The 12,391-nt window shown below is 33.9% G+C and overlaps 1 protein-coding gene across 1 annotated transcript in view; it reads left to right on the forward strand.

Annotated features, from left to right (window-relative positions):
• The window catches only part of LOC149849227 (alanine--tRNA ligase-like), a 150,274-nt gene that overhangs the window by 23,205 nt on the left and 114,678 nt on the right, over positions 1–12,391 (forward strand). Inside the window, exons 4-9 of the mRNA XM_089999002.1 lie at positions 1,111–1,257; positions 1,364–1,516; positions 1,658–1,787; positions 2,626–2,722; positions 3,650–3,770; positions 7,103–7,162. Coding sequence (XP_089855128.1) covers positions 1,111–1,257; positions 1,364–1,516; positions 1,658–1,787; positions 2,626–2,722; positions 3,650–3,770; positions 7,103–7,162 — 708 coding nt within the window. The remainder of the gene's footprint in view (positions 1–1,110; positions 1,258–1,363; positions 1,517–1,657; positions 1,788–2,625; positions 2,723–3,649; positions 3,771–7,102; positions 7,163–12,391) is intronic.

Consider the following 12,391-nt stretch of genomic DNA (forward strand, 5'->3'; position numbering starts at 1 on the left):
TGCACGGATTGACCTTCAAATAGCTCTCATGACTCTTAGGGTGCGTGGATACCCCTGTAATGGCCTTTACACAAATGAGGAAGTCAGCTTTAAAGAGGTCTTTATAACTCAAAAAATAAAAAATACGATTCGGCCCTTTTTAAAGTGCACCGAAATTGTATCGTACGATATAGTATGATACAATACATACTGGTATTGTGGTACGAGTGTGTATCGTATCGATTTTGCCCATAGTTACGCTACGTATTGTAGTGTATCATACAATACGATACTGCTTGTAACACCGGTTCCCTTTTATTTCTTTCAAATTTTCTGCATCTCAGCTTGTGCATCATTTGGATCCCTGTGACATGGTCTTACTGCGAATTTGGAATGCTAGCCATGTGCTGTTTTATGTGATGCGAGTCCCCGAAAATCAATCCAAACAGATCCACAACACCACTTGAGATTTGAGTCAGATCCATATCTAAATCTGGATCACTCCTTGAAGGCATGACCCAACCTGGAGAGAGAGAGAGAGAGAGAGAGAGAGAGAGAGAGAGAGAGAGAGAGAGAGAGAGAGAGAGAGAGAGAGAGAGAGATTAATGAGGATAAAATTGGTATAGATAAGAATTTATTGATTATTAACTGTAGTTAGGAGGAACATAGTCGACATAGTTATGCATTTGAATAACTAAGGATACAAATAAGTATTTATTTAAATTTCCGATTTTCTTGTGTATGAATCTGAAACATAAAAAAAGACTGGCTATGGTTTTGTAAATAACCCTGAATTTTAAGCTAAAATTGACTCATTGCCACTACCAAGGTCATTAGTGTAATTGTACAAAATATTCAAGCTATTTATGAGTCATACTTTGGAACTATGGAAACCTTTTTAGTAAAGTGCCCTTTTAGATGTCTAATGGCAACTGGAAATTCAAGGTTGTTATTGGCAATAGCCTCAATGAACTTGTTAACACCTAGTTAAGTCTTCAGCGGATATGAGCTTTATGTGTGAGCTCATGCGCCTGCATGTGTGTTAAATTTGTCCACCTTAGCTTTCTCTTATTTGTTGTCAGCTATATATTCCTGTGGTTTGGTAACTTCTTACATTCAAATGTTGGACAGGATAACTTTTGGGAGATGGGTGATACGGGTCCATGTGGACCCTGTACTGAAATCCATTTTGACAGAGTTGGTAACCGTGATGCTGCTTCATTGGTCAACAATGATGATCCTACTTGCATTGAGATATGGAACCTTGTTTTTATTCAGGTTTAGTTATTGGCTACTCTTATATTAACTTTTGTCCTGCATGTTTTCCAAACTCATGCTTCATTAATTTGTATAATCCTTTTTCTCACTGGGTGTTTTGATTCAGTTTAACAGGGAAAATGATGGTTCTCTAAGGCCTTTGCCCGCAAAACATGTTGACACAGGAATGGGTTTTGAACGCCTTACATCAATTGTCCAGAACAAGATGAGCAACTATGATACAGATGTGTTTTTGCCAATATTTGATGCTATACAAGAAGTATGGTTATAGTAGTTTAAGTATAGAGCATTTTAGTTGTTTTTTAGTTGGAAAGCTCATTAACTGATATTATGGAATCCACTGCATATAGGTAGCTGTTTGTTCCAAATTTGATTTAGCATACAATTAATTGATATATAGGTGACTGGTGCACGACCATACTCTGGAAAACTTGGAGTAGATGATGCGGAAAAAGTTGATATGGCATATAGAGTTGTGGCTGACCACATAAGGACTCTATCATTTGCAATCGCGGATGGCTCTCGTCCTGGTAATATGCCTTAGTCCTTGTAATATTGTAGAGCACCAATTCGTGGTTCCTTCGGTAGGGTGCAAATAAATAAGTTTCATCCTTTTATATATTTGTTCAGATCCATTGCCGATGCTAGGTAGCAGTTACAAATTTGTATCATATATTTATGGTATTGTGCATGGACCAGACATATCATGGTCAATTCTTCAGATTTCATTGTGGGTATTTCTTCCACTATGCAATTTGATGAGTGGGACTTTAATTGTACAGAATCTTCTTCTGACCAACAAAATGATTTATCAAAATAATGAGCAACCCATTCCATTGAAATGGTCACATTTGAGATCACCAAATCTGATAAACTTGCTTTTGCTTTTTACTTCAATTTCTGATCTGCCTTGAGATGATGTTGGTTGCATCACAGTAGGCTTAGAATAACTTGTAAGCATTTTAGTGGAATCTGATAGCATATGTATATCTTGTACCATCAATACTCTGCCTTCTCCAGTAAGGTTTTTTATTTATTGTGGATGTCTTAGTATGTTCACTATTTGATGCCTTTGGGTTTTATGTTCTGTACTGTATCTGTTTCCAGTTCACTTTCTTTTAGAGTATTTGAATTGGAGATTCATCTTGTATCACTGCTAGCATGCACATAATTTTCATTTATGTGCTAACTAGGCTCCTTCCATTAACTTTTATCATAAATGCACACTTAACTTTTTGCATGATATATTTTGGATTGATAATGACTTCAGCTTGCAGTGTTATTATGGGCTGCTTGTAATAATATACCTCAAGTTGGCAATGGAGCTATGACAGTAGCATTTTTTAATGAAGCTTTTCTGTCTTGAAGGTAATGAGGGTCGGGAATATGTACTAAGGCGTATTCTTCGTCGTGCTATTCGATATGGTAAGGAAGTTCTCAAGGCTCAAGAAGGTTTCTTCAGTGGGTAAGAAATACAGATATTTCTATACTCATCCTTATTATGAAAGCATGGATTTTAAATTCTTGGTGCTCATTTTCTGGTTAATAATAATATCTATGATATTATCATGCGTGACAATGTGACAGATCTCATTATTGAGATTTTCTCAGCAAGCAAAAATCTTCCAATAATTTAGACTTTTATGTTTTCTCAAGAAAATATTGGGAAACATTGGCGTATGTAATATTTAAAAATTTAATAAGATATACAAATTACAAAGGATAAGTGTTTTCTTGAAATTATAAAAAGTCAAGAAAAAACCCTGTTAATGTCGCAGTAATATTGGGAAATATCAATGATATTTTTTAGGCATTTTTGTACTGTGATTTGTGCATAATTAGATGTGCAATGATTACTAGCCTAACTATAGCTCTCAAGGGAGTTGTAAAGATAAAAAATAGAAGATGATAAAGATACTTCAACTTGTCTGGAGAATTGTTTATGTAAATGAAAGTTGATTTATTAAGTTAGCCTTTTGTATGCTAAATTTTTTTTAGTTCATAACCAAGAAAAAGCAAAAGAAAGTGCATGAATGAGAGAGAGAGAGAGTGGGAGAGAGTGAACTCTCTCCCTCTCTCCTGCATTACATTCCTGAAGCACATGGATACACTTTCACAAACAAAATAATATTTTTGAATTTCCTATAAAGCAAATCATATTTGCTTCAGACAATCCTCAGACTTCAATAGGTGCTAGATTTGAAAATATTGGCTATTACAATGTTGAGTATTTTTGAGAACCTAGTTATCCAACGTAGAAACTCTTCAAGCTCTTTGTTGTCTTATTTTTGAACTCTCTGGTCAGCAACCTTGGTGGTTTGTTTTTTTTGGTTTTGTTTTGTTTTTTCATTTATTATGGCTGGTTAAAATCTGATGACATGCTAATTCATAGGCTTGCAAGTGTTGTTGTGAAAGTGATGGGTGAAACTTTTCCAGAACTTAAACAACATGAGTCAAAGATCAAGGGCATCATTGCTGAAGAGGAAGAGAGTTTTGGGAAGACATTGATGAAGGTGGATCTAGATATATGAGCTTCACAATTCCCTTTTTTACTTAAATTAATTTTGTGGAAACTATTGATTTGTACTTGGATAATGACCTTTATGTAATATTCCTTTTCTTTTTTCCTTTTGATGCAACACAGTGCAGGATTTTTTAGATAAAAATACATGCTTAGGATTAATATTGTGGATCCTTTAACTCATTGTGTCGGTATCCTAGCTTTTTCCATATTATAGTTGTTTATTGGTTTGAGGATAACCTGTTGATGATCATGTGCAGATGTTATGTACTGTTTAGCATTGATCTTCTGAACAGTTCTTCGTCACTTTCTGATTTTTTTCTCCTTTGAGATGTGACAAAAAATCAATTTAATCTTGTGGTTATAGTTTATACTAAACAAGCTTTATAGATCAGGACAATATGTTTGAAAGTAATAGAACAGAAAGCAGAGCATGTTGTGTTTAGTTGTATATATGTATTTTCATACATATATTTAGTTTTGGTTCATATTGTACATATATACGTATATATATTTTATTTATAATGATGTAATAGGTAAATACCCATTAGGGGTATTTTGGTCATTTCAGTTCTTGTAATAGGCTGTGCCCATCAGGGGCATATTAGTACTTTTACTTTATTTGTTTTTTTGTTATTTTCTGTTTTTATAGGGACTATTTGGTCAGATACCAAATAGAGTTGTTGGGTTCTTTTTTGACTAGTCAACATAGAGTGGAACAGTCCAGCAACTCTATTGTGGTCTCCCTCTCTCTTGTATGTGTATAAATAGGGGCTTTTATCCCCTTTCATTTCTTAATGCTTCTCTTAAGCATTCATGCTCAATAAGATGAATATTTTTTATGTTTTGTGTTCTTCTATTTAGTTCTTTAATGTCTTGAATGCACATAGTGGTCGTGTTGTGCCTTTGTGCCCTTGTATTGTCCCTTAGATGGACTTATGTATGTGCATGTGTACTTTATGATTTTGTAAGCCTTTAGAGGCCCTCATTTTGTATTTCCACATATTTCGTTACATGTTGAAGTGTCTCTGGAATGCTGTTGGATTGTGAGTGGAACTGCAACCATCTATATCACAGTCACCTAAATTTGGATTATGTTTCTCCTTGCAACTTTAATCTTATCCACTTAACACGGTCTTTTTTCACTACGGAGATATATTGGTATCTTAATTTTTGTCCTTTTACTTGTTGATTTGGAACCTAGGTTGATAGTGACACCAAATATGCAATAGTCTGAGACCCTTCGTTCTCATGGTTTGAATCTTTGAATCTAGGGATGGCAGTGGGGCGGGGTGGGGGACAAGGTCTCCACCCCCACCCCGCCTCCATCCCCGGCGGGGAATGGATTTTATCCTCCATCCCCGCCTTCATCCCCGTTTATGTCCTCCATCCCCGACTCAAACGGGGATGGGGCGGGGCGGGGCGGGGATATTGCGGGGAAAAGTGGTCGGGGCGGGGATCGTGGCGGGGATGGGGCGGGGCGGGGAAAAGTGCACGTCCATCCCCGCCTCCACCCCCGGACAGGGATGTATTTTAACCTTCGTCCCCGCCTCCATCCCCGTTTCATACCCTTCATCCCCGGTCCAAACAGGGCGAGGCGGGGCCCCGCTTTCCCCCGGTCCACTGCCATCCCTATTTGAATCTCTTGAAAGGTCTCCTTTCTCTAATTATTTTGTGACATCCTTGAAATTGTCTTTAGGTTGGATCAAATATCTTGAATTGATTCAGCCCTCTCTAAGAGTTTCCAAAGGATGGAAACTCTTTCTCTCTTTCCTTTGTTTCCTAATTTTTGGAAGCTTTTAAAGAAAGTTGACTTTTCTTTTCTTAAAGCTTTCAACTCTTCTAAAACTCTCTCTTAACCTCTCTTAGGTAAGAATAGGTTCTCTTTTAGAGAGAACCACTCAGCCCAAAATAAAAATTCAAAATTGTTTTTAATTAATTATTAAATATTAATTAAATAAAAATATCTAAAAACTTCCAAAAATAACCAAATTAACCCAGAAGGTTCCCTAACCTTATTAAACCTCAAAATAAAGCTTTATATTCACTTTAAAGCTGGAAAAAGTTGGGCTTGGATTCAGATTCAGATCCAAGATCCAAACCCATACCCAAAAAGAAAATGGATTGAGATCTGGATCAAATCCAGATTTAAGTAGGACCTAAGTAGAACCCAAATCCATAAAAATTCGGATCCTAGGCCTTGGATCCAATCCGATCCAACCCTAGATCCATTTCGACAAACTGCTCAATTTTCGGGAAAACGCGATTTCCGGATAAACCGGAACTCAAATTCAGGAAAGTAAAATATTGTCACGCTCAAAATTTCGAGACGCATCCAATTACACAAATACTAAATTCCGAATTTTGCCAAAAAATAATTTGATTTTTGCTTGAATTTAAAGGTCGAATTTACAACTCTTTTCCATGTTTCAATTGGCTCTCCTCGACCTTGTCGATGAGACCTGTGTCAAGCCCAGACTCAAAGACTTAAGTCTAGAAATCGAGCCTCAAACGATTTTACTTCCAGACTTAGCCAATTTTTCGAAAAACATCTCAAAATGACTAAGTGTAGAAATATGCGATATTACAATATCAATGCAATGGTACACGTTTCATGAAGGAACCCCTTACAACACTCGCTCCAATGGTCCCCTTGTCTTTTAAACGTCAAGCTTCCTCTCCCATTTATTGCAGTGAAAATAACCTCTAGGCTTATCCTTTATCTCCAGATAGTTCTTCTCTTAATCTTGTAGCCTTCTGCTTGAATGCCACTGCAGTCCTCTTTTGTGTTTGTATATTGTATGGTTATTTCTTATTTTTTTTCTATATCCTCTCTTGTTGATACCCTAGGTGTTGCTTACAACAAAAACGGGTCCCCAAGAAATGGTTAGTGAGGAGAATTTTTTTTGCCTTCATCCTGAAAAGCAAGGGATGATTCATAGATTTTAGCATTGTTTGTTGGATTCTTTTGTGATCTATGCAATGCTATTGTTATGTGAACTATTACTTAGATAATATTTTATCAGTTTAACTGTTCAATGGGCAGTTGTTTGATGGAAAATCTGTCTTGTAGTTTTGGTGAATAGCTGGTTATTAACTTTGAATAAAGTATGTGATTTTTTGGTCTCTTAAGTTGTCTGTTCTTGGATGGCATGATAGTTATGTTCACTGTAAAGGGCTAAGTTATATGAATGTCTTTGCTAAAGTACATTTTATTGTCTCAGGATTATCTCAATTTATTTTGTGTGTGGATGTTCCTAAAAAGAAATAGTAGCCAGTTGATGATGACGTAAAGTTTGATTTACCTTCTATTTTTCTGTTTAGGGGATTGAGAAATTCACGAAGGCTGTTCAGGAAGTCAAGGGGAACAAATTAAGTGGTCAGGCAAGTTAGCATCAATAAACTTTCCATCTCATGTCATTTTGAACTTTGTGGTTTGTAACCAGAAAATCTTGGCATGTTTTCCTCTTGACTTGAGTTTTATGTTTTGCAAAGAGCTGTAAAAATTTGTGTTTAACTATTGAGCCAGGGATTGTGTATTTCCTGCTATATGTGGTTAACAGCAGTTTTTTAAAATGGTCTTTATATTTTACTCTCTGCTCATTAAGTCATTAGTTTTATAGGACAATTGAACTGTATGTCACATGGACACTTCATTCATTCAACTTATGTCCTGTGTGGAAATTGTTAATATGCACATATTGTAAGGAAATGAGGATCTTCACACAAATGCTTATAATAGGTGTCTATTGAAGATAGTACAATAATCATAACCCACAAAAGGGCATAAATGAAAGAATACAAAAGATCAAATAATAAACTTTATTTCATTCATATGAAATACATAAAAGCATTGTTACAATGGAGAGGGAATCATCCCTTATTTATACACAAAGTGAGAGGGAGAGAGAGGAGCTCTAAAGAGCTCCATAGAGCCGTTGGAGCTAGTCCAACGAACTAGTCAAGATCTAGTTGGATCTTGACTAGTTTAAGGTCTAGTTCAATTTAAACTAGACAAAAATAAAAATACAAAAAAAGGAAGAAAAAAAGAAAATAAAATAAAATAAAAATAAATAAATATAGAATATTATATAGAATATTATATTATATATATTACATGGATGAATACACTTTTTAACGCTTCCCCTCAAACTTACGGTACAATGAGCGGAAGTTTGTTTAAGAGGAAATGATATCTAGGAGCATCAAGAGGTTTGGTGAAGAAATCTGCTAATTGGTATTATGATGTATCACATGGCAGATCAATGGTTTCATGTAGATGCTCCTCTCTCACATAGTGACAATCCATTTCAATATATTTGGTGCGTTCATGGAATGTTCAATTGTTGGTAATATATATCACACTCTTGTTGTCACAGCATATGCGTGAAGCTTGTGTCACTTCAACTCCCATGTCAACTAGCAGTCTTTTGAGTTAAAGTAATTTCATTATTGTGGTTACCATGACTCGGTATTCAGCTTCGGTGGATGAAAGAGAGACCTCCGACTGCTTTTTTGCACTGCCACAAAATCAAGGATTCAACTTAAAAAACACAAAAACCAGTGGTTGAGTGTCTGTTATTGGGATCACCTCTTCAATCAACATCAGTATAAGCAATTAAATTTAATGAGTATGAAACAATCAAGAGGAGGCTTCGTGAAAGTGAAGACTTGATGTATCTAACAATATGCAAAACTGCTCATGTGAACAAAAGTAGGAGAATGATGAAACTGACTAGTTGTGTGTATAGCGTGTGCTATATCAGGTCTATTAATGAAAAGATAGGAAAGTGCTCCAATAAGCTGTCTGTAAGGGGTGGGATCATTAAGAGGTTCTCCATCATCGATTTTCATTTTGATGTTGACAACTTCTGAAGTATCCACTCTCTTATCATCTGCAATTTCAGACCTTGAAACATATCAAAAGCAAACTTAGATTGAAATAATAAATAATCTCGAGGGGAATAAGCAACTTTAATTTCTAAAAAATATCTCAATAAACCTAAATCAGACATTTCAAAATGATTTTTAAGAAGTTTTTTAATGTTTTTAATTTCCTGTTTGTCGTCTTCGGTGATAATCATGTCATCCACATGAAGGAGAATAATAATAATTACTGTATCAAAAATCTTAATAAACAAAATAGTGTTAGTCAGATAAGTTCTGAATCCAATATCAAGAATAACATGACTAAACCTGCCGTACCAGGCTTTTGGTGTCTGTTTAAGACCATAAAAAACATTTTCTAAACGAAGAGCTTTACCCTTAGGAATACTAATACTAGGGGCTGCTTCTATATAAACTTCTTCAACTAAGTTTCCACTGAGAAAAATATTTGTGACATTCATTTGAAATATGGGTCATTTTCTAATAGAGGCTAAGGCTATCAGTGTCCTATCCAGTGTTATAAAAAATGTGCCTTGAAGCGCAAAAGGCACGCCTCGCCTTAAGGCACGACCCTTTGTGCCTAAAGGCGCAATTTTTTTTTTTTACAAAAAGATTTCTGAGATATGATCAACAAGATTTTTATAGGTTAATCTCATATATTTTCAGTTATGTAATCAATTTCTTAGTATATTACTATATTGTAACTTTTGTCGGTTAATCTCGTATATTTTTCAGTTATTTCAGTTATGTAATTAGTTTCTTAATATATTTTAACTTTTGTTGGTTAATCTCATATACTTTCCAGTTATGTAATCATTTTTTTAGTTACTTTTATATGTTAATCTCATATTTTTTTAGAATAATCTCATATATTTTAACTTTTGTAGGTTAATCTCATATATTTTCTAGTTATTTCAGTTATGTAATCAATTTCTTAGTATATTTTAACTTTTGTTGGTTAATCTCATATATTTTCCAGTTATGTAATCAGTTTTTTAGTTACTTTTATATGTTAATCTCATATTTTTAGAATAATCTCATATATTTTAACTTTTGTTGGTTAATCTCATATATTTTTCAGTTATGTAATCAATTTCTTAGTATATCTTTTTGTTGGTTAATCTCATATATTTTTCAGTTATGTAATCATTTTTTAGTTACTTTTATATGTTAATCTCATATTTTTTAGAATAATCTCATATATTTTAACTTTTGTAGGTTAATCTCATATATTTTCCAGTTATTTCAGTTATACCATCAGTTTCTTAGTATATTTTAAGTTTTGTTAGTTAATCTCATATATTTTCCAGTTATGTAATAAGTTTTTAGTTACTTTTATATGTTAATCTCATATTTTTTAGAATAATCTCATATATTTTAACTTTTGTTGGTTAATTTCATATATTTTCCAGTTATGTAATCGGTTTTTTAGTATATTTTATCTTTTGTTGGTTAATCTCATTTATTTTCCAGTTATGTAATCATTTTTAGTTACTTTTATATGTCAATCTCATATTTTTTAGAATAATCTCATATATTTTTAACTTTTGTAGGTTAATCTCATATATTTTCCAGTTATTTCACTTATGTAATCAGTTTCTTAGTATATTTTAACTTTTTTTGGTTAATCTCATATATTTTCCAGTTATGTAATCATTTTTTAGCTACTTTTATATGTTAATCTCATATTTTTTAGTACTTATTTGAGATTTTCTATTTCTTATTGGTTGTTATTTCATCAATAAAGCATTTATTTATTTATTTATATTTTTAGATATTTTTTATAATATTTTTAAAGTTTTCAAAAAAAATATTTGAGGCTTACACTTTACGCCTCAAGGCTTATTCCTCGCCTTGGTTTTTGCTGGAGCGCCTTGATACTCCTTAACGCTTTTTACAACACTGCTCCTGATTTTGGTCATCCGGGCAACTAGAGCAAAAGTTTTTTCGTAATCGATGCCATACTCTTGAGAATACCGCTTGGCCACTAATCTCGCTTTATATCTTTCAAGAGTTTTGTTACTCTTGGTTTTAACTTTTTAAACGCACATCCAACCTATAGGTTTATTTCCTTGTTGAATATCTTGAATGGTCTAAGTGTTGGCCCTTTCTAACACTTTTACCTCTTCATACTTTGTATGGTTTTTTGCTTGAGTATAGGATGAATGTTCTACATACGAGTGTATTAATTATACGTGGATGAAAAAGATTCGTAAGACAAATTTTTTGGGAGCTTCAGAGACTCTTGATGACCTTCTAGCTTGTGCTTCAGATTATTTTTCCAATGCACATGGATGTTTGGATTCTCTACGTCTTGAGTATTGTAAATTGGTGTCCCTATGAGTTTGCTCTCAATGTAGTCCTAGTGGTTTCTGTAATGTGTCGGTGTTTTTGTTCGGTCATTTTGTTGAGGTGTGTGTGGACAAGATTTTTGATGTGTAATGCCATGAAAATTGAGATAGTCTTTAAATTCTTTTGACAAAAATTCTCCTTTTGAATTAGTGCGAAAAATGAGAATATCATTTTGAAATTTATTTTTAGCCATTTTGTGAACTGATTGAAAATGAGAAAAAATTTATGTTTAAGGAAGTTGATCCAAGTATGCCTAGAGAAATCATCAACAAAAATTACATAATATGCGTATCTGACTTTTGATATGATCGGTGCGGGACCCCAAATGTCTGAATGTATTAACTTAAGTGGTCTAGATGAAACAAAAGTTCTATCGTGAAATGATAATCTTTTCATTTTACCAAGAATACAATCTTTACAAGCAAAACTTTTCGAATTACAAAATTTTTCTAAACTTGCAAAGTGTTGGATTTTGGATACATGAGGATCTATGTAACAAGGATTCGGCTAGCAGGGTGCCGCACCAGCGTCGACGCGATGCGATGCGGGTGCGGTCAACGCACCTAGGGTCATTTTGGTCCAATTTTTTGGACTTTAAAAAATTATGTACAATGATTTTTTTTTGCCCTATGTGTTACAGGGATTTGTGAAATTGTCTACGAAGAGACAATACGCATACAAGCATAAATACTTTAAAAAAGAAGTGCACGGAAGCACTCTCACAACACTTGAACAAAATACGCAAAAAGCGTATAAATAATAAACATGCAACAGTGCATGTATTTCATAAAATGGAAGCAAATGCTTGAGACTCTCAAGCTTAGGAAATACAAAGAGGGAACACCCCTATTTATACAAGAACTAAGAGGTGCAAAAAGGGGGCTCCAAAGGAGTCGTTGGAGAGCCCCCAACGACTCTACTGGGGGACCCCCAATGCACCTTTAATAAAAAAAGAAAATTTAAAAATGAAAAAATAAAAGGAATTACAAAAGGAAAATAAAAAAGAAAAGTACAACATATTCCAAATGGAATATGCGCAAGATTACAATAATACCCTTTTTGGGTAAGAAATAGGAAAAGGTATATAAATATATATTTTTATATATATAGAGATACATATACATATATTATATGTATATGTATTTCTAAATATATAAATATATATATTTATATTTACAACTAGGTTTTTCGGAGATACATTTTAACACCCCCCCTCAAACTTACGGTGTGATAACCGCAAGTTTGTCAAGAAGGAAATGAAATCTGGGCGAACATAGAGCTTTTGTGAAGAAGTCTGCAAGTTGATACTCAGACGTCACGTATGGTAGATCAATGACCTTCTTCAAGTATTCTTCTCTGACATAATGATAGTCC

The sequence above is a fragment of the Nuphar pumila genome, chromosome 1, assembly GCF_984573655.1.
Source record: "Nuphar pumila chromosome 1, dmNupPumi1.hap1.1, whole genome shotgun sequence".
Lineage (NCBI taxonomy): Eukaryota > Viridiplantae > Streptophyta > Magnoliopsida > Nymphaeales > Nymphaeaceae > Nuphar > Nuphar pumila.